The 21251-nt window shown below is 39.2% G+C and overlaps 2 protein-coding genes and 1 long non-coding RNA gene across 4 annotated transcripts; 1 reads left to right on the plus strand and 2 right to left on the minus strand.

Annotated features, from left to right (window-relative positions):
- Positions 1-3612: 3612 nt before the first annotated feature.
- LOC117459591 (uncharacterized) lies at positions 3613-4999 on the minus strand. The gene is made up of 3 exons (XR_004553540.2): positions 4916-4999; positions 3869-3976; positions 3613-3758 (listed from the first exon to the last, which is right to left on the minus strand). It is a non-coding gene; the product is annotated as an uncharacterized lncRNA (long non-coding RNA).
- A 183-nt stretch (positions 5000-5182) lies between these two features.
- Positions 5183-9211, plus strand: ikzf5 (IKAROS family zinc finger 5). Of its 2 annotated transcripts, XM_034100031.1 has the most exons (4): positions 5183-5875; positions 6316-6489; positions 6568-7483; positions 9090-9211. In XM_034100031.1, the coding sequence occupies exons 1-4, from the start codon at positions 5743-5745 to the stop codon at positions 9112-9114; spliced, it is 1248 nt and encodes a 415-aa protein (XP_033955922.1). In that variant the 5' UTR covers positions 5183-5742; the 3' UTR covers positions 9115-9211. The 2 variants fall into 2 exon arrangements, with proteins under 2 accessions (XP_033955922.1, XP_033955921.1); XM_034100030.1 differs by having other exon boundaries at positions 6568-9211.
- Positions 9212-9376: 165 nt separating this feature from the next.
- On the minus strand, positions 9377-18104 carry LOC117459424 (CUB and zona pellucida-like domain-containing protein 1). Its single transcript, XM_071205602.1, has 18 exons — positions 18053-18104; positions 17898-17951; positions 15083-15127; positions 14771-14869; positions 14148-14192; positions 13836-13934; positions 13269-13313; positions 13087-13185; positions 12545-12577; positions 12343-12441; positions 12234-12269; positions 12007-12151; positions 11646-11857; positions 10885-11060; positions 10543-10773; positions 10308-10468; positions 9601-9845; positions 9377-9512 (listed from the first exon to the last, which is right to left on the minus strand). The coding sequence occupies exons 1-18, from the start codon at positions 18102-18104 to the stop codon at positions 9466-9468; spliced, it is 1923 nt and encodes a 640-aa protein (XP_071061703.1). The 3' UTR covers positions 9377-9465.
- Between the last annotated feature and the right edge of the window lie 3147 nt (positions 18105-21251).

Genomic DNA, 21251 nt, shown 5'->3' on the forward strand with positions numbered 1-21251 from the left:
TCAATATCCTCAAAAAGGCTGAGAAGTCTCATTAATCTAAAACTTCCCTCACATTAACAAGACTGTCCAGTTCAGGCCCCTCTTTACTCACAGATCAAAACTACAGCTAATTTAGAGGTTTTTAACCAGTGAGCTCTCCAAGAAATACTGAGACCAGTTCGTTCATGATATTGATACATTATAGGGATTTTGACTTGTGTAGAATAATAAAAAATAAAAAAAAACATCCCTTTGGTTTAGCTTTGTAAAAGATATTTGTATGAACATGAAGGAGTTGAAAATGTGTTTTACCTTCAGGAGGTCTGTGATTCTGCTATTTAAACACAAAATCACAATTCAATATTTGCCAATACATTATTTGTAAACTGTTGACATAAGATAAAAAGGCTGTAGTTGTTCTGTATCATATCATTAATTCAGCAGCTTTCTTTACATACATCTTATTTTAGGTCACTTCCGGTGAAAATAAAATGTGCATGTGCATGTGTCCAAACATGCAGGATTTGATGGATGTTTTATGTGAATGTAACTATAAATGTCTTTGCATTTGTATATGTTATTTTTTGTTTTAAATCCTTAAATTTATTCTTTTTGGCTATTTTGACAAAACAATGAATTAATACATTAATCTACAAACTAATTGGCAGATGTATCCATACAAGTAATCATAAATTGCAGCCCAAAAAAGGAACTTTGTTTTGTTTCAGTCAGAAGCATGAAAATACGGCTGAAAACACGATCAGTACTAGATGTGAGCAGACATGCGGAGAGTTGATACTCCTGTGACCCGTTGGTGTTTAAAGATGTGCCAGTGGACGCACTATATTATCTTCCTATAGACAGGCTAATCCATTATGGGCCCTCTTGCGGGAAGAGTGAAATGCTCGTATTAGGGCAACTGTGCGTTCAGAGGCATCATTCAGGACAATGAGCTATAGCCAGAGAGTGACAAGCTAGAAAAATGTCCCCACTTTTCAGGCTGTACAAATGACGTTTGGCCACGATAACTCACAACTGGACACTTCATTTCGAGTCGGCAGCGAGCTGGCCAGTCAAAAGCTACCATACCATCTTCTTTATTTGTGGCCCGTGGTTTTGGTAGCAGGCCTATCAAATAAATACAGCTAAAATGGCACTTCAGTCAAAGATATTGGCCAATTCTTTGACTGCCATGACTGGGCCCGGATGGCAACCTGTTTCTGATGGAATAAACCTTTAAGAGTCAGGTGGTCAGGCAGCCAGTATCCATCAAGCCCAGCAGCACTACGAGTGTTAGTTTTGGATATGCATGTGAATAAGAGTGACCAATGCTGCCAATCCCGTGGAGCCATTCCCAAAGCATAATAGTCAAATGAATTGATTACCAATTTATCATTGGGGGATTGCTTGCTTAGAGGAGTAATCACTCACCGATAAAGAAGAAATGGCTATGAATACATTTCAAGGAAGACAATCTTTGAGGAGTAATAGTATAATTTGTCACTTGTGACAGTCTATTTGATTGTTCTCGATATTTCAGCCTGGTGGAATATTGGACAGAATCATGACGAGTTGTCAGAGCCAAGCTGAGGTGTGTGTGGATGCGTCGAGTGGTGCTTTAATACGGTAATAAGGCAGTCAGAAGAACACTTACACTTCCTAAGGTGACAGCAGCTTTATCGCGCATCGCCTCATAAAGTCCCATCATATCTGCTCGCCACCATTATCAAATGGGTGTTTAGCGTGCCTCTGTGTGTCCGTGTGTGGGTGTGTGAAAGACACAGAGAGGATGAGCGAGCAACCTGTGTTTGTGTGGGTGTGCTGAGGGTAATGAATGATAGCACAAAAGATCAGCATGAAAAGTGAGTTGATCCTGAGCGAGGGCAGTAACACCACAAAGACTCTGAGCTTTTTATAAGAAAAATAAGCCCATCCTCCCACACTGAAGGGAAACATTTCTCTTTCTCACTGCTATTCCCTCCTGAAGCCCAGACAGCTGTGGTCAAACTTAGGTCAATAAAAGGTCTGTTTGTCCATTGAGTTGCCAAATCTATCAAAAGATGAACATTTGCTTTAAAGGAGAGATAGAATTCAGCAAGGAGAGAGTGGGTCCTTTCTGTGAGGCATGCAGGAAATTAATCAAGGAAATGGGGTTTTTGGTGTGCCTATATCAAATCTAATCTATCCTTTGTGCACATGTAGCCGGCTCCAAGCCTCACCAATCAAGAGCGACACACTGCCTTTATGAAAAGCCACTTGTTCCCTGTATAATTGGGGGGTCTCATTGCTGAGTTAAATGGGAGGTGGAGGTAGAGGGAGGGGCAGTCTTGTTTGCCCATGTAAAGTGTGATCCAGATAATAGCATTCTCATCAAAGGCGGCAATTACATTCATTACAACGGCGCGAGGCTCGCCTTCAAGGAAATTAAGTGGTGAGAGGAAAGAAAAGCTTAATATATACCTCCTTTATCCTATCCCCCACCTCTTGGTTCTTTTTCAAATGCTCCTCGTGGAGCAGGAGACCTCACGAAAGAAACAGTCTCAGTAGGAGAAGAATACATCTTGTCAAAGTCCCCCTTCACCTTTCTGCCTCCAAGAGGCTCCTGTCTACCGTTACTATGGCTGCACTTGTCTAGGATTAAAAAGCTTTTCCAGGAGGGTAATCTCTAATGCAGCTTTTACACAGGCCCAACAAATGACACCAAGTCTTTAAAAACTGCTTAAGACCTTCTCTAAATGAAATTCCAATTTCTTTGAAGAAAGGAGGAGCAAATCAATTGTCTTGTGTGGCGTTAAACCACAAACAGCCTGTAAATCAAGCGGTTACGAGGAGAAGGGAACCTTTTCATTCAGGCCTTTTAAATATGAATCAGAGCAAGTGGATAACACTGCAACCTTCTCAAAGACAGGTGTAGTCCCAGAGCCCATTCTCCATGAGCCCGTGTGTATATTCAAACTCGCTCATATTATTTAGATTAGTCTTGTGAAGGTTTTGAGTTCAAGTCAGGCCTTTACAAAATGTTAAGTATATGAGTAATTGTGTCAATTGTGTCAACATAGACAGAAATGTTGGATTAGTGGGTTTGATATACTACAGTTTCAACACAGCTGAAGCCATTTATATGCAGGTTTCCATCAGTGTGACCAACACATTATTGGGTGTAAATGCCAACCTCAGTAAGCCCTATTAGAGTATTACCTGCTCTCGGTCTCATTAATAAATACTCACTGCCCTTTAAAAGAACAGCTTAATATAGTGTGCGGTGGACATGTCTTTAATGCAGAATTACATTTAACCAATTATTCCCCTTAAGTAAATTAAGTCTTAATAAATCTGCCCTTCATTATAAAAGCTTCATCAGTTCTTACTGCATGAAATGCTTAGTTGGAAATACAACATAAGAATATTGTATTAATGATTAATAATATAACATAAAACAAAACTATTGAAACATAAGAGAGCACAGGGAAGTGTGCACTTTGTCTCTTCCATGCGACAAATCATTGTGGCTGTGTGTAAATTATTCAACAGGATCTGGCCGTGGTGGAAACCTGAGCATAATTAAATTGCAATAAAATAACATTAGTTTGGACAGGCTGTTAGAAGGTGATGTAATTGCCCGCTCACTGTGGTCATGGTTCAACTGATGGGGTCGACTGTCATGTCTTCCAGCGCTCCTGTACATGCTGTCCCCGGGGACTGACAGCTGACAGACGGGACTCACTTCCTGTACATTGAGCTCTCCATATCTGTGCAGTGATAGCCACGATCTGGGTAACCTTGATAAGTCAGAGAAAAAGTCCTATTAACAGTACAAGCCTACATGTCTAAGCTTTGTGTTCTGCATCATGTGGAGCCTCAAAACAGTGTCTGGCAGAACGGGAAGTACCTGTTTCACCACTGAGTCATGTGCGCCATCTAGTGTCTAGATGTTGAAGTGTACACACATGAACATGAAGCCAGGCTGCAGTAGGTGTTCATGCAGGACCAAGTTTACCTGTAAAAGAAATGTAAGAAAAGTAAGTTAAAATGGTTGAAATTATCTAAATGGACACACACACACAGCTCATACAGATGCCAATATTACTACACAGAATAAAGTGTAGTTATTAGGTAGATTGATTTTCAACAGCAAACATGTGACTCATGTTACAAAGTAAATAATTACCTTGTCTACATTAGTGATGGAATACTATTGCTCTGACAGTAGCAGGTGTAACGAAGTAAATAGATACCAGAGCTCGGTCGTTTATCATTTCAACTCAATGGTTTTCCTACAACTTTGACACAAATGCGGCAATACGATCTTCCCCAAGCGCTTACTTGTAAATTATTGATTGTGATAAAACATGAATGAGTCAATGGCTTTTGAAAGTAATGCAATTGTTGTGCCTCATTTGTCACTAGTGCATAATTGCAAACTGCACATCTGAAAGTCTGTCATGTCACTGATGTAAGTAGATATGCTATCAAGTTAACTTCATTAGTTTATTAGTTTATAAGAGAGCAGTGTTTCAATTTAATATGTCTGTGAAAAAAAATACCACTGAGCTCGTATATGCAAATAACGACAGTATGAATCTTTAAATCACTAATTCCCAATATGCTGTCCAAAAAAAAGTTCCTTCAGAAATAAATCCTTACATTTAAAGAGCAGATACCAACCAAAATGTTTGCATTCATCAGACTTGGTTGAATGAATTCTGATAATAATCAGTAACAAAGTTGCACAATATTTAACAGAAAGGCAATTACACAGTGTATCTTTCAGCGGTGCTAAAAGTATCTAATTTGTAACCGATGAGTTTTAGCTAACAAACAAATGTTTGTTTGTAGATGTTTGGACCTACTTTAACTCGACGCCTTGATACAATTCAAAAACTTGAAGTCTATGTTTTAAAAAATACTATGTTAATTATAACTAACTGTATCTTACCCATCTGTGACCCGTTTTTAGGCCTTGACGACTACTAACATTGATTTATTCGGTCTCCTGACACAGAAAACCGGTAGGTAAGTTCGTTGTCGATTCATTGTACACTTCACAAGCATTGGATAATAATATTTTGTGGGTTTCATATTCAACTGTATCACTGTTTTATGTCAACCCAAGTAAGATCGTTACTGATAGGAACCTTTCTTCGCAGTTACATCGAGTTTTTGTCGGGAATGATTTCACCGACGCACACTAAATGAACTTTCACCCCGCCTTATTGTTTTGATTAACAGGTTGTCTTTTCGCGTGAATTGAAGCAAGCACCTCGGGTGAAAACCCTCATAAAACAAGTGGCACTCATTGGGATTTACTGAAACGCGTACAGTCTGTGTTAATAATGACCGTGTCGACTTGATAGCGGCGCTGTTGTTGACAAAGATGCTTTTCTCTCAAAGATAAGCTAACGTTAGTCTGGTAGCGTATCTTTGGTAACAACATGACGGTGATGGGGAGCGGTGTGTAGGAGCGACTGACCAGACATTGGATCGCCCCGATTTCCTGCTTGTCAATCACACATCTCCAGGATTATCATGTCTGTGTGTCTGGATACAGTCGACACGGCTTTCTAAACCAAAACAAACAAAACTGCCTTCATCTAACCAAGTTCTCTGCATGTGGTCTTTAAAATTCAGCTATTGTGATACTGTGACTTTTTCAAATAACGTCTTAGCTACATTTTTCGGACCTCATGCCAATTCACTTACGATCTTCAGTAATTAAAGTCAATACGTGTTTGTAGTGTTGGGTGTTTTCATCACTTTCTTTCAATGGGCGAAGAAAAGCCAGACACCCTTGACTTTGTGAAGGATTTCCAGGAGTATCTGAGCCAGCAGACCCAGCATGTCAACATGATATCAGGCTCTGTCAGCGGCGTCAAGGAGGCGGACGAGCTGCCACCAGGTAACCAGATATCTGTCTTTTATTGTTAACATTTTTGCAATATTCAGCGGTTTTATTCGTCTGGATTTGGTGGTATTTGATACAGTTTTATCTAGACCAGCAGCTGACAGATGCACCTGTCCTATACGTATTATGTGATATCTGACTTCAAATATCTAGTTATCAGGCATGGTCATCTACATATTCCTTCAATAAGTCTGTGATAAATCGGTGTTTCAATGCATTAATGCACAAATGTTACTAAAGTATAATACGATATGTTATTTATTTACAACCAACAGGAGTGATAGCTGTAGGATTGAGTCTAAAGCAGTTATAGAGGTCATCAAAAAAAAGAATTCCATCCTAAATATTTTTTCAGTAGATAGTTGAATATAATTAGATGTTGTAAGGGGTGACATTTCATTTTTATAAAAGATCCTGCTTATGTTCTTGTGTAGACTGCGGTCCGAATGGACTGGATCACCCCTCAGTGGACATGTCTCTGGAGGACAGCTCAGGGATCCTAGTGGATGGTTTTGAGAGGACCTATGATGGCAAGCTCAAGTGCCGCTACTGCAACTATGCTACCAGAGGCACAGCGAGACTCATTGAGCACATCCGAATTCACACGGGTAAGTGATGATACTTTAGTTTCAGGGAATGTCATTGACATTGTTTTGTTATTAAGTCTGTTTTCCTCTTTCAAACAGGAGAGAAACCTCATCGCTGCCATCTCTGCCCATTTGCTTCGGCCTATGAGCGCCACCTAGAGGCCCACATGCGATCTCACACGGGCGAGAAGCCTTATAAGTGTGAGCTGTGCTCTTTCCGCTGCAGTGACCGTAGCAACCTGTCGCACCATCGCCGTCGACGCCACAAACTGCTGCCAATGAAAGGTGCGCGCTCACTCTCCCACAAGAAGATGCTGAGTGTTTTACAGAAGAAAGCCAGCTCACTGGGCTATGGCCGCCGGCTCCTCATCAACTTCAGCCCCCCTTCTATGGTGGTGCACAAAGCTGACAATGTGAATGACTTCTCCCATGAGCTGCCCCACTTACGCCAAGAGTCGTATGATAATCAGGGTCGCACAATCGACGATGGGCACTCCACAAATCACCATCACCAAGACATGGTTATGGAAAACCCTCTGAATCAGCTGTCCACCCTGGCAGGCCAGTTGGCGAATCTCCCTTCAGAGCCCCAGGCCCAGAATCAACCCCCCATGTCTCCAGGAGCAGAGTCTATCGTCGATGAGAAGCCTTTCCTCATCCTGCAGCCCCACCCTGCCACAGCTCCTGTAGCTGTCTCAGCCAGCATGGCCCACGCCTCCTGCTCGTCCCCAATCACCCCAGAGCCCAGGGCCCCCCCCCACATCACCTGCAGCCCTGGGAGGGGACCCTGCAGCGAGCACAGTGGGCGCACCAATACCCCCAGTGTCTCCAACAGCCAACCCAGTACGCCAGCCCCAGGCCTGTCTGTCCCACTCCAGGACCTCCACATGCTGCATCACTGCCAGCACTGTGACATCTACTTTCCCGACAACATCCTTTACACTATCCACATGGGCTGCCACGGCTACGAAAAACCATTCCAGTGCAACATCTGCGGCCACAAGAGCAAGAGCAAGTATGACTTCGCCTGCCACTTTGCCCGCGGGCAACACAAGTGATGGAACAAAAAAAACGTTTATTGGACAGCCTTGTTTTATTACATCCATAGTTATATTATTTATTGGTCTTTGACTTGGCCTTGATGTAGCCTAGCCTTTGAAAGTTGTACTTATAAAATGGCAACATTCAGATAGTTTCATTTTGTATACCTGTAGGTGCCCATTCAAGTGTATTATGAGGGGATGATCAGTGTTTTCCACTGGTTGAGAATGTATTTGTAGTAAAGGAGGGATTTACATTTACACACTGTTGTAAATCAGAAAAAAAGATTCTCTATTTAGCTGAACTAATTCATCATATTTTATGTAATAGATGACCAAATTCCTAATACATGTGAAAAGAAATTGCCTTTTGAGTTTTTAAAATGCATAACTCATGTGACCTTAACCTTTCACATATGTAATTCCAATGCAATACCATGCAACACTATGGTAGCTGACATAAAAAGCCTTATGAATTACCTTAGAAAATGGTCAACATGTTCCAGGTTTGGGATTTAGAGTAAAATGGCTAAAACACGGACCGAATACAGGTGTGATCTTTTCGGTATAGGAAAAGATATCACACATGAAATTGGCTTCCACTTTTAACAGCATGTCCCTTTTAGCTAAATAAAAATACATTCTCAACCCTACTGGAGCTATTTCTAAAGGTTGATCTGATGTTATTGACACAGCAGTGAACCTGTTGGCCTTGAGTGATCAAAACATTATTTCATTATTTAGTGCATTACTTCTATTTCTTTGCAGTGCCTGACATAGTCACCTTAATTGGTCCAAGATATAGAGGACTGTTACTTCTTTACATATTAATAATAGATATTATTACAATATCCTGTTTCTACTTAACGTAAAGGGCCTGGAACCTTTGTAATTATTTTTTGGTAGACATGATTTTTTTTGCCAAAATCCTGCTCCAAGATTGCTGCTAAAAAAACGTTGGAATATATTTATGGCATTCACAGTAAACGATGGCCAACGTGTGTAACTGTGGTTTGTGATCTGAGTTGTCAAACTACATGTTGTAGACGTCGGGAGTTCCTTCACACAGTGCCCTTCCTTGACCAGCATCATGGTCACATCACTTGTTTTTGTTTAAATGGTTTTGTATATCTTTTTAATCACGTCCTGTCACATTCTGATGTTTTGATATTGTATGAAGTCACTTTAATATCCAGTGTTTAGGACAGAATCACCAAGTCTTGTGTCTCATGTGAACACGTTTTCAGAATTGCCACGTAGCACAGGGGATGCCAAGTTGTAGCCTTTGTGATAAGACAAAGATTCCCCATCTATCATACGTATCCTTTAAAGTGCTTTTCTGAATATTTACTGAGTATTGTATTCTGAGTCGGTGGGTAGATGTTTAGTGTCCAAAAAATCAAATGTTGCAGTGAGACTGCTACATCAGCAAGATTATTCTTTGTCTTGGGTACTGTTGTTTGTTGCTTAGCAACATGCAGGAAGAATATAGTTACTGTTTCTAGGACCACCTCCTTGTTGCCATGCTTACCAGTACTGGGAGCATCCAGTAATGACTGCCTTATGTTCTCTGTGTCGTAGGTTCATAGGTAACAGTGGATGTTGAGCCTGTTGACGATCACTCTCCCCTCTGGGATGGCAAATCATTTCATTGTGAGATGGATTAATCTTACTAATTTATAAGTAAAGTGTTTTCTAACTTACTGCACTGTGTCTTCTGTCATCCTTTTTCTTCATCTTATTTGTGTTCAAGTACGGAAATTAATAACAGTGATATTTTTATCATGGGTTTAAAATATTTAAAGTTCACTTGAGAGTATGTCATGATGAAATATACAAACACAGATTGTCTTTTGATGATGCTTTTAATCAGTTAATGATGAGAGGAAAGAAGTGCTGATGCATTGTCACAATGAACAAAAAGAACAGTGAAGATGATTGAAGCCGCAGAATCAAGTTAAGCCTTCTCCTGCTTAGGAGTCTCTTCCTCCTGTTTCTCTGGTTCTGTCAAAGAGAAAGTGACTTGTGTTTTACTGTACAGTTTTCTTAAGGTTATGACATCCCAACCAAAACCAAGTAGATGACTACAGACCTTTGAGTTGGATGGGACCCAGGACCAGAGTTTGGCTGTCGTGTTTTGACCCCACATCTCTGGCGGCACGGTTGTAGCATCCACGGCGGCAGCGGGAATTGTTGTCAGAGGCGAGGCATATCAGGACCTTGCACTGGATGTACACCGACTCTGTGGCTCGCAGGAATTGGAAGGCCTGAAATCTGAAGCGGGCATAGGGTTGGGTGCCACTGACGTAGGCATAGTAGGTGTTATCCACAGGACAGCTAAAGGAGAAACAGACAGTGTTACTGGAGAATATTACTATGTCCGGTTATCAGAAAAAGCTAGGTCCGGTAAGTATTTCTATATTTTAATACTTAACTGGTTAAAGAAAATATTAGATTCTATATAAAATAGACCAGTCACACAATTAAAAAATATACCATTGCAAGAAAAGTCCTACATTCAGAATTGTACTTATGTTTACTGTTTGTATAACAATCTACTCATTCTGCAAAAAATTGACATCAAGTGTTACATGTTACAATATTTCTGTCAGAAATGTATAAGAAAAGTACATCAAAGAAAAACAATTGACTAATTGTGTTCAGTAACTTTCCATTACTGATGTTTGATGTACTTCACTTGATTTTCAAATGTCACAAATCACACAGCTCTGCCTGTACTTTGAACAAAGTGCAGGTTTTACTCAATCTTCACTGAAACACAGCATACTGTCATCTCACCCGTTGCGGACCAGGTAGTGAGATCTGTTCTGGAAATCATGGGGTGATGGTGAGGTCACACAGGTGTCCAGATAGAGGACCAGGGAGCTGTCCCCCCTCCCCAGGTCCACTTGAACATACATGTACTGGTTGAGCGTCACCATGTATGGAACCTCCGTCACCTAAAAGTGTAAAAGCAAAACGTCAGATTTGTATCTAGGTATTTACAGAAGGAATTTCATTTTTTTAAACGCACCTGATAGTAGAAGTTATAGGATGTGTAGAGCGACATGCTGGTATTGAATCTGCCTGTTCCGGTAATGCTGCTGTTATCATTGTGACGGACAACGTACATGATCTGGGACACTGAATCCGGCTCCATCCGACAGCCCACGTTCATCTTAAAGTGAGACTGGCGGGTGATCTCGCCAGAGGTGGAGGCGTAGGCTCGGAGAGAGTTGGTGTACACAATGCTGCCATTCTCAAACTGGTAAACAGAAGATATTGGAAAAGAGCCTCTAATTATGACAGTTATTTGAGTCAGGAAGTAATGTATGTTGTTAATTTTTAAGTAAGCAACTTAGCCTAAGTTGTGTACCTTTCGAACATTGCCACAGGTGTTAATGGGGAAGTTGAAGACCACCTGGTAACTGGAAACCTGGGGTCTGCAGGACTGGTCATTCAGATACAAATTCTGGACGTCGTAACCGAGAGAGTTGAGGTAACTCCTCTCGATCACAATGTTCATGTTGTCTGAGGAACAGTCCACTCGACCTGACAAAAGAATCGTTTTCACAGGATATTTACGACAGTTTGAATTACTTTTAGAATAAAGGTTTAAGATTACACATGGTTGGTTGGTTTGTCCGCTGAAATATCTGTAATACAATTAACTGGATTAGTATGAACTTTTGTGCAGATGTTCATGATCCCCAGAGGTTGAACCTTCTGACTGCAGTGATCCCCTCGTTCTTCCTGAGGTTCACATTTGTGGTTTAAAATAAAATGCATTAACATATACTGCACGGATTGCAATGAAAGTTAGTGCTTGTATTCATGTCCCCATCAAGATTAAATATAATAACTTTGGTCCTTTACTTTCCATATAGCGCCATCCTCAGGTGTACATTTTATTTTTTACCATTCCTTTTTATTTGATAAAATACTGGTAATGACCTTGACATCAGATTCACTTGTATGTTGTATCACCTTGTGTTGTTTTAAACGCAGATGGTAAACCTGGTGTATGTACTATATCATGCCAAAACCTTGCCATCTTTGTCAATCTACACGAAATATTTCACCCAAATATAATGTCATAATACTTTTTTTTTTTTTTTTAAACGACCATAACAGTACCTGAGCTTGCTGGCAGAGAGCTAATGAAGTCAGCATTGAACCCTCGACCAACCACAGAGCTATCAGTCCGGAAGAGCACCGTCATGTAGTTGGAGGTGGAGTAGAAAGTACTCTGTTGTAGACTGTTGTTGCACACTTTACCCAGAAATCTTGAGTTAACAGACGGCCCATCGTAGACGTTAATATAGTCACAGCCGCAGCAGTTCTCCAATCTGTTTTTAAGATGACAGCCACACATTATTGACTTGCATAATGAGTTGATGATAACACATTGAGTGCCAAATTCCCCACAAGTTAAATTAAGACAGAAAAGCTGCTAATATACGAATGTTCTCCAAAAGGGAGTGTTGTCTTCACTCACTGCAGGTAGGCGAACGACAGGAAGATTCGTTGGTCGGGTGCAGCCCTGAGCTGCCACACACAGTAGGCGTTATTGTGGTAGTTGTTGGGATGGTTCGGGCTGGAGAAGGAACCAGAGCCGTACAGAGAGCCTCCACAGGGCGATGCTGACCGTGAAGAACATAACATAAGTGTCATTGGAGTAAACTATACACTACAAGAGGCTCATGTTGCACACTAGGGTCCTACCTGTAGCTGGCATGTCAGTTGTGACTTGGCAGTAGGCTGTTGACAAAAACAACGTGGGTTTCAGTTTTTGCGTGGAAACTGTGCCAATTGTGTGGGACATGATACTTACAGTAGTAGTCATTACAACAGTTTCCATAGTATTGACAAGAGCTTGAGCAGGAGCAGCTTCCCATGTGTCGGCCACAGTTGTAACGACAGGAGGGCTGAGCTTAGAGACACAGGGGAGTAATAAAACATATCAGTAATATCTCCTGTAAACGGGATAAATTATAGGCTTGTTTTTTCCCACATACTCTGAACAATTTTCATACCTGAGGGTGTTGTGCCAGGTGCAAGGCATTGTGCTACATGACAAAGAGAGTACACAATTATTACAATCTTTTAAATCACAATTAATACTTTTGGTCACCGACATGGTCAGATAGCACATCATACAAGCTTTTTTGTTTCCAGCATAGTTAGGCATTAAAGAAGACACAGAAGGGACATGCCAAAACAGAAAAAAACAGGAACTGAGGAGACATTAACCACATGAAACATAAATGTCTGGAAAACTGTGAATCTATAATCGTTCACAGTAGGTAAATCTGCAATACATTTTTACGCTTTGCTCTTCTTTAACTAGTATCTCTTTGGTTGAGAGTTCATAAAGGTCTCCAACAGGTAACATCCTGTTTCAATGGGAAATACAGTACATCCTATTGAGAGGAAACAAATGATTACACCACTTCAAAGTCATTTTCATGATAATAATTCAGTAAATAGAGAAGATGATGCAACATGCTTTTCTGCAGAAATTGTGATCGTAGTGTACAGAGACTTCCCGAGCATCTTTGTGGTAAATTATACTTACAGTTGTAATCATAACAACAGTTTCCTTGGCCTCGACAAGAGGTTGCGCAGGAGCAGGTTGTCAGGTAGTAGCCACAGTAGTTACGACATGATTGCCGACCTTATAGAGAGTATTTCAACGTATCAGTAACTGATAATAAATATTTACTATTCCAAATGTAGGTTGTTGAGAGCGTTTTATACCTGTTGGGGTCTGTGTAGTTGCAGCTGTAGTTTGCCGGCAGGTGGCTACACAAAAAAGACAGTAAAGTGATTACAATCGTTCACACCTCTAATCATTCTTAAAATAATAATATGTATTTACACATACATACATAAGAACATGCATACATACAATAAATACAATTTACAATATAGGAAAAAAAACGGAATTTAGAAATCATTGAGTATCGCTTAATAAATACATTCATTAAAATGGGAATAAATAAATATGTGTTGAAGTGCAGTGCAGTTCCAAATTGTCTTTAACTGTATGTGTTGTGGTGCAAGATAGTTTTTAGACAGTAATCAGTTCTCCTATGGCTCTCATGTAAATACGCTATTTGATTCTGTTTGTACGAGACTTGATGGACCTGTAGGATCTACCGGAGGGCAGAAGAGCTAGATGCTACAGGTCCATCAAATCCCATACAAACAGACTCAAAAACAACTAAACAAACATTGTATCCCAACATGTCTGTATATGAACAGACCTCCCTCACTGAGAGAGGGATGCAGATCCTGCTCTGATTTGTGAGTCTTGGCACTTACAGTAATAGTCGTAGCAGCAGTTTCCATAGTATTGACAAGAGCTTGAGCAGGAGCAGCTTCCCATGTGCCCGCCACAGTTGTAACGACACGAGGGCTCACCTTAGAGACACAGGGGAAGTAATAAAACATATCAGTAATATCTCCTGTAAACGGGATAAATTATAGGCTTGTTTTCTCCCGCATACTCTATCGGTTTCGGGAATGTTTTCATACCTGGGGGTGTTGTAGCAGGGTAGAGAGTATTTCAACGTATCAGTAATTGATAATAAATATTTACTATTCCAAATGTAGGTTGTTGAGAGTGTTTTATACCTGTTGGGGCCTGTGTAGGTGCTACTGTAGTTGGCCGGCAGGTGGCTACACAAAAAAGACAGTAAAGTGATTACAATCGTTCACACCTCTAAAAATGTAATAATAATATGTATTTACACATACATACATTTATGTAAATATACATACATACGCACGCCTACGTAGGCATACGCACGCATACGCACGCATATGCTTGCATACAATAAATACAATTTACTATACAGGAAAAAACACAGGTATTGAGATTTTGCAATCATTGAGTCTATCACTTAATAAATTCATTAACATGGGAATAAATAAATATGTGTTGTAGTGCACTGCAGTTCCAAATTGTCTGTAACAGTATGTGTTGTGGTGCTGGATAGTTTTTAGACAGGAATCAGTTCTCCTATGGCTCTCATGTAAATACGCTATTTGATTCCGTTTGTACGAGACTTGATGGACCTGTAGGATCTACCGGAGGGCAGAAGAGCTAGATGCTACAGGTCCATCAAATCCCATACAAACAGACTCAAAAACAACTAAACAAAACATTGTATCCCAACATGTCTGTATATGAACAGACCTCCCTCACTGAGAGAGGGATGCAGATCCTGCTCTGATTTGTGAGTATTGGCACTTACAGTAATAGTCGTAGCAGCAGTTTCCATAGTATTGACAAGAGCTTGAGCAGGAGCAGCTTCCCATGTGCCCGCCACAGTTGTAACGACACGAGGGCTCACCTTAGAGACACAGGGGAAGTAATAAAACATATCAGTAATATCTCCTGTAAACGGGATAAATTATAGGCTTGTTTTTTCCCGCATACTCTATCGGTTTCGGGAATGTTTTCATACCTGGGGGTGTTGTAGCAGGGTAGAGAGTATTTCAACGTATCAGTAATTGATAATAAATATTTACTATTCCAAATGTAGGTTGTTGAGAGTGTTTTATACCTGTTGGGGCCTGTGTAGGTGCTACTGTAGTTGGCCGGCAGGTGGCTACACAAAAAAGACAGTAAAGTGATTACAATCGTTCACACCTCTAAAAATGTAATAATAATATGTATTTACACATACATACATTTATGTAAATATACATACATACGCACGCCTACGTAGGCATACGCACGCATACGCACGCATATGCTTGCATACAATAAATACAATTTACTATACAGGAAAAAACACAGGTATTGAGATTTTGCAATCATTGAGTCTATCACTTAATAAATTCATTAACATGGGAATAAATAAATATGTGTTGTAGTGCACTGCAGTTCCAAATTGTCTGTAACAGTATGTGTTGTGGTGCTGGATAGTTTTTAGACAGGAATCAGTTCTCCTATGGCTCTCATGTAAATACGGTATTTGATTCTGTTTGTACGAGACTTGATGGACCTGTAGGATCTACCGGAGGGCAGAAGAGCTAGATGCTACAGGTCCATCAAATCCCATACAAACAGACTGTATGTATCCCAACATGTCTGTATATGAACAGGCCTCCCTCACTGAGAGAGGGATGCAGATCCTGCTCTGATTTGTGAGTCTCTGCACTTACAATAGTAGTCGTAGCAGCAGTTTCCATAGTTTTGACAAGAGCTTGAGCAGGAGCAGCTTCCCATGTGTCTGCCACAGTTGTTATAACACGAGGGCCGAGCTATAGGAGAGACAGGGTGATGTTAACAGTACAGTATAAAGGAAATGTTACATATAAAGTAGCTGAAGGTAAATGGGTAAAAGTGAGTAAAGAGGCGGCAGTAGCTCAGTCTGTAGGGTCAGGAGTGTGGACTGGTAGCTGGAGATAATAACTTTTGTAATAAAAGGCTGTCTTTCTTTCTTTTTCTTTCTTAGTAGCTTGAAGAGTTGTACATACGTGTCACGTAAGGGCCCGGGGTAGAGCTTGCAGGGCAGTAATCTAGATAGAGAGAAAGAGAGAGAATAACAAGCTTTAATCTTTGTCTTACTGCATATTCATTAGAAAACACCAGTGTTGTAAGAAGTAGTCATATATCGTACTTAAGTAAAGTAGAAATACTACAGTGAATTTGAAGTCCTGCATATAAAATCTTACTTAAGTAAAAGTACAAAATCCAAAAGTACCAAAAGTAAAAGTATTTACTGTGTGTAGTACTACACGTAGTGTCCCGAATCATATATATTAAATTACTGGATTATTTGTGTTAATGCATTTACGTGTTAATCACAGCTGTTAAAGTGGAGCTACTTTCAGTTATTCTGCTGTTGGATATATGAACATATAATTATATATCATTTTTATATATTAGTTTATATAAAGTTTGTTTTAGCCTGAATCTGAAAAGTAACTGATTTTGTCTAAATAAATGTGATGGAGTAAACAGTATAATATTAGCTCCCAAATCGTAGTGCAGTAGAAGTATAAAGCAGCATATTATAACAATACTCAATTAAAGTAAAAGTACCCGACTTAAGTCAATACTTGATTGAATGTACTTTACATTTCTGGAATACACCTATAGCTCTTAAACAAAAGGGGAAATGTGTCATTCTCTGCACATCATTTCAGTGGGTTTGACAGAGTGATTTCTCCTGGGCTGCTAAAGGTCGTTTACCCGTTGATTTGTTAGACTTGGCACTTACAGTTGTAGTCATGGCAACAGTTGCCATAGTATTGACAAGAGCTTGTGCAGGAACAGGTTCCCATGTTCCAGCCGCAGTTGTAACGACATGAGGACCGAGCTATGGGAAACAACATGTACTTTAAAGAGTGATAACTTGACTTTTAAAAAAAAAAAAAAAACGTTACTTGAGTGAAATGAACAATACCTGTACGTGCTGCTGGTTCAGCTGTAGAAGAGCAGCAATCTGTAAAGCAGAAATATTAGATTGGTTGGTGTATCAGAATCAGATTCAGCTTCAGCTTTATTGGCCAATGTGTGTGCAAGGAATTTAACTCCTCATTGCTGTTGCTATCAATGTGCAAACAAAGACATACAGGTCTTTGTTCTGCAGGTAAAACAAGGACAACAAATATATACAAGGTAAGTACAGTTGACTATATGTACACACATATTAATATAAAGTGTATATATTAAAAATCACAAATGAAACGTTTTGTAGAAATAGGACAATGGTGCGATGGAGTAAACACATACACTTATATATACTTATGAACCTACATGTAAACCCCTATTTGTTGTTTTCTCTTATTAAATATATCAATGATTGTTTTGCTGGTTCACCCCAGTGATAGAAAAGGTATTTAGATCCTAACTCAAGCAAAAAGTACATGTATAACAAAATATAAAAAACCTATGTTATAAATAAAAGTTCCAATAAGGAGCTTACCATAATAGTCTGGACAGCAGTCCCCATTGGTTCCACAGCTTGAAGAGCAAGAGCAGTTTCCAACATGGTTGCCACAGCTGTTTAGGCAGGAATCTGCAGAAAGAGCTGACGGAACAATCACCATCACTGAAAACACACAGTTAGGCTCAGTCTCAACATAATGTTATGTTTCATTTTTTACATTTTGGAACCATAAGGGTCATAACATGTGATCTGTGTCATTCTCCTACAGACAACAACCAAACATTAAAAATGCTTTTAGTTTGTAGCCTAGTTAATTCTTAAATGATTTGGAAAGCAACACTTTGCTGCAAGTTATTTAGAACTACGTAATAAATCAGTTATTTTTTACGTATAAATCAGAACCATGATCTGACATTATGCTGCTTATTTTGGTGGTAACCTTTTTACCAGTTTTAAATTATTGATTTTATTTTTTTACCTGGAGAACCTGTTGCCAGATTCTTTTCCTCACTTTTTTGGATCTGATCAGCACCTGATGAGAAAAACACACAAAGGAATGATTAACAACATCCATAAACCCTTAATCCAAAACCAAAGAGACACAAACAACAATAAGAAAATGGTGCACAATACCTTGCACTCCAAGTGAGGCAATCACGCTGCAAAGAACCACAAGAGTCCACATGGCGAATTCCTTTACCTGCCAACCTGTTTCACATGCTGAACACTGCAGCTTATATAGGCAGACACCTTGACGTGGCACCCTTAAAGTGTCTCAAACCACCAACATTGATACTGATTGATTACTCATTCATGGGAAAGACAGCACTTGGTTAACTATCATGAAGCGTACACAAAGATTGTTCACATTTGGTTTCAGGATGTGTTTAAGGATGTTTGCATTAGAAAAACTAAGCACTTATATACTAACAAAGCATTTATATTCCAACAATGCACTGGCTTATCTAAAGCCAGTTGAGTAGCACTTAAAATGGTTTGGCTCTGTGTAACCTGATGTAGTTATCTGATTCTGTTTTCTTCAAGTTTGTATATTCTTGGTGGAGTGCACTTATTGTAAGTCACTTTGGATAAAAGTGTCAGCTAAATGCAATGTAATGTAAATACCTTTCAACTTCACAAGGGCTTTTGGGAACTTACAGATGGGCAGATAATACAATATCAAGTATGATCTCACATGTATAGCTAACATCTGAATAGTTGTCACTGACTCAAATCCTGCTGCATCAGTTGCTTTGCTTTTACTGTAACTGGAGATGTTAAAACGTTTTTATAAAAATGATAGTAAAATACTGATGTTGTTTCATTTATGTTAAATCTTTACAGAAATGTATATTTGTCCTGTCCTTTACATGCACACATATAACACTAAGTAATTTAACTTTGTCTGTGTTTTCTGGCAAAACATTTCAGCAGAAGGCCTTAGCCGTATTAATAGCAAATGTTAATGAATTGGCAATTGTTAGCATGCTGACTTGCTGAACAAAGATGGTGATCAAAGTAAAAAATACCTTTTATTTGCTGAAAGTCAACATTTTAAAATCATGTTGGATTTGTTTAATGCAACATTGTATTAATCTCTTATGGGTTGGATTGTATATATTCAGGGATGCAAACTCATCAGGTATGAAAAAGGTGACAAGGATCCGAGCCCCCCGACCCCACGGAATATCGGCTTTAAAATGAGGAATAACAGAGGATTTTAGCAGTCAGAACAACTAAAGCAGCAGTTAGTAATAACAGAAACGCCAAAGAGTCACATCTAATAGAAATATATAAAAGCATTTATTTTAATTGTGTAGCAGTCAGTTTATCATTTTGGCAGCACTGTTGAGCATTTTGAAAATGTATTTTCATGCCTCTGTGCAAGGCTTAGTCTTTCTATCTGTATAGCCACTGGTGTAAAGTAACTAAGTTCATAAACTCAACAAGTACTGTAGCCTACTTGGGTACAATTTTGAGATACTTGTACTTTATTTAAGTATTTCAATGTTTTGCTACTTTGTTCTTCTTCTCCTCTACAGCTCAGATGTAAATGGTGCACTTCTACTCCACTATATGTATTTAATCCCTTTAGTTACTTCACATATGTGGATGAATTATGTGAAATATAACCAAGTGTTAAATCAGACTTTAGTTCCACCTGGAGTAAATCCACAAGCTACCCTGCAGAATACAAAGTCATTCAAACTAGCTGCACTTTTACCAGCTTTGAGAACACTTTCATGATCAATCATTATAAAACATATCATCTATATTATTCTGAAATTGACCAATCTGCACAACGACTACTTTTACTGTCGCTACTTTCACTATATTTTGATGAGAATACTTTTCTACTTTTACTTGAGGAACATTTTGAATGCAGGACTTTTACTGTAACAGAGTATTCCTACACTATGGTACTTTTACTCAAGTACAAGACCTGAGTACTTCTACTTTTACTCAAGTACAAGATCTGAGTACTTCTACTTTTACTGTCGCTACTTTAACTATATTTTCATGATAATACTTTTGTACTTTTATTTGAGGAACATTTTTGATTGCAGGATTGTTCCTACACTCTGGTACAGTACTTCTACTTTGACTCAAACCTGAGTAGCCTACTTCTACTTTTAATCAAGTACAAGATCTGAGTGCTTCTACTTTTACTCAAGAACAAGATCTATACTTATACCACCTCTGTTTTATAGCCTATGAAAAAAACTATTAGAAAACGAAGGCTAAAGCTAACGTTAGCAGATAGTGACAATGTATGCTAGCTAGCTAGCTCAACCATAATATTGCGACAGAAAAACTTTTCAGTGCACATCACGCTCTGCCGCTCCGACAGGGAGCTCTGCTCTGAACACCTGAACGGCCCGTTCTAACAGCTGTTCACCAGCGGTGCAGTCTGTGCCACAGTGACTCCCGACCACACAGTTAATATTAATGAACGCACCCGTAGGTAATGTAGTTGCTGAAGCTAGACAATCATCGCGGCCGCAGATTACTCCGGGTCTCAGACCCCCCCAATACCCCAAAAACATTTTTATTGCAGATCTACATGAATCACACACACGACCCAGAGCCATTTTGGATTCAAAACTGCGAATTTCGCCGAAAGGTGACAAGTTTGCATCCCTGATATTATCCAATTATAAGGCGTATCTAAAATACATAATGAAACATCTCATTTAGTTATATATTATATTTGTAGTTGTATAAATCAAATATTATAAATGACCTTTTAAAATGTACAGCCATGTCATACTTTGCTTTCATCTATGATCATCCATTTTATTCTTCAAGTATAAACCTACAAAACTATTAAAAAAAAATCTGATCATTGTCATACATTTTCTTTATGTATTTATTTGGTAAATTGGTCTCAATATTTGCATCAATGAGTTGGTACACAAAAACACACTGTATGGTGAACGTGCAACATGCAGTAGCGATGTGTCATTGGTTGAAACGAGGACAGAAGAAGAAGCATGAATGTTCTTTATCAGTTTGACATTGTGAACAGTTAGTTGAGTGACCTTGAATAAATATCAGCTTACAAGAAAGTCGTCATTTTTGCTTTATAGACTATAACTTCCCGTTAGAATAATTTACAATGTTTAAAAAGGATAAAACCGGGCTGTAAAACACTAAACGTAACCAGTGTTTCTCTTTCTGGTGAGAAAAAACAGTGAACCCTGTCCTGTTGAATCAGCTGTGTGTGCAGGATTTTCCTTATTTCAGTCACGGATGTGGCCTTGTAATATGGAACATTAGCTAAATATTAGCTAATATATTATAAATCAGCTTAATGAACATGTGTATCTGC

This window comes from Pseudochaenichthys georgianus, chromosome 15, assembly GCF_902827115.2.
Source record: "Pseudochaenichthys georgianus chromosome 15, fPseGeo1.2, whole genome shotgun sequence".
Lineage (NCBI taxonomy): Eukaryota > Metazoa > Chordata > Actinopteri > Perciformes > Channichthyidae > Pseudochaenichthys > Pseudochaenichthys georgianus.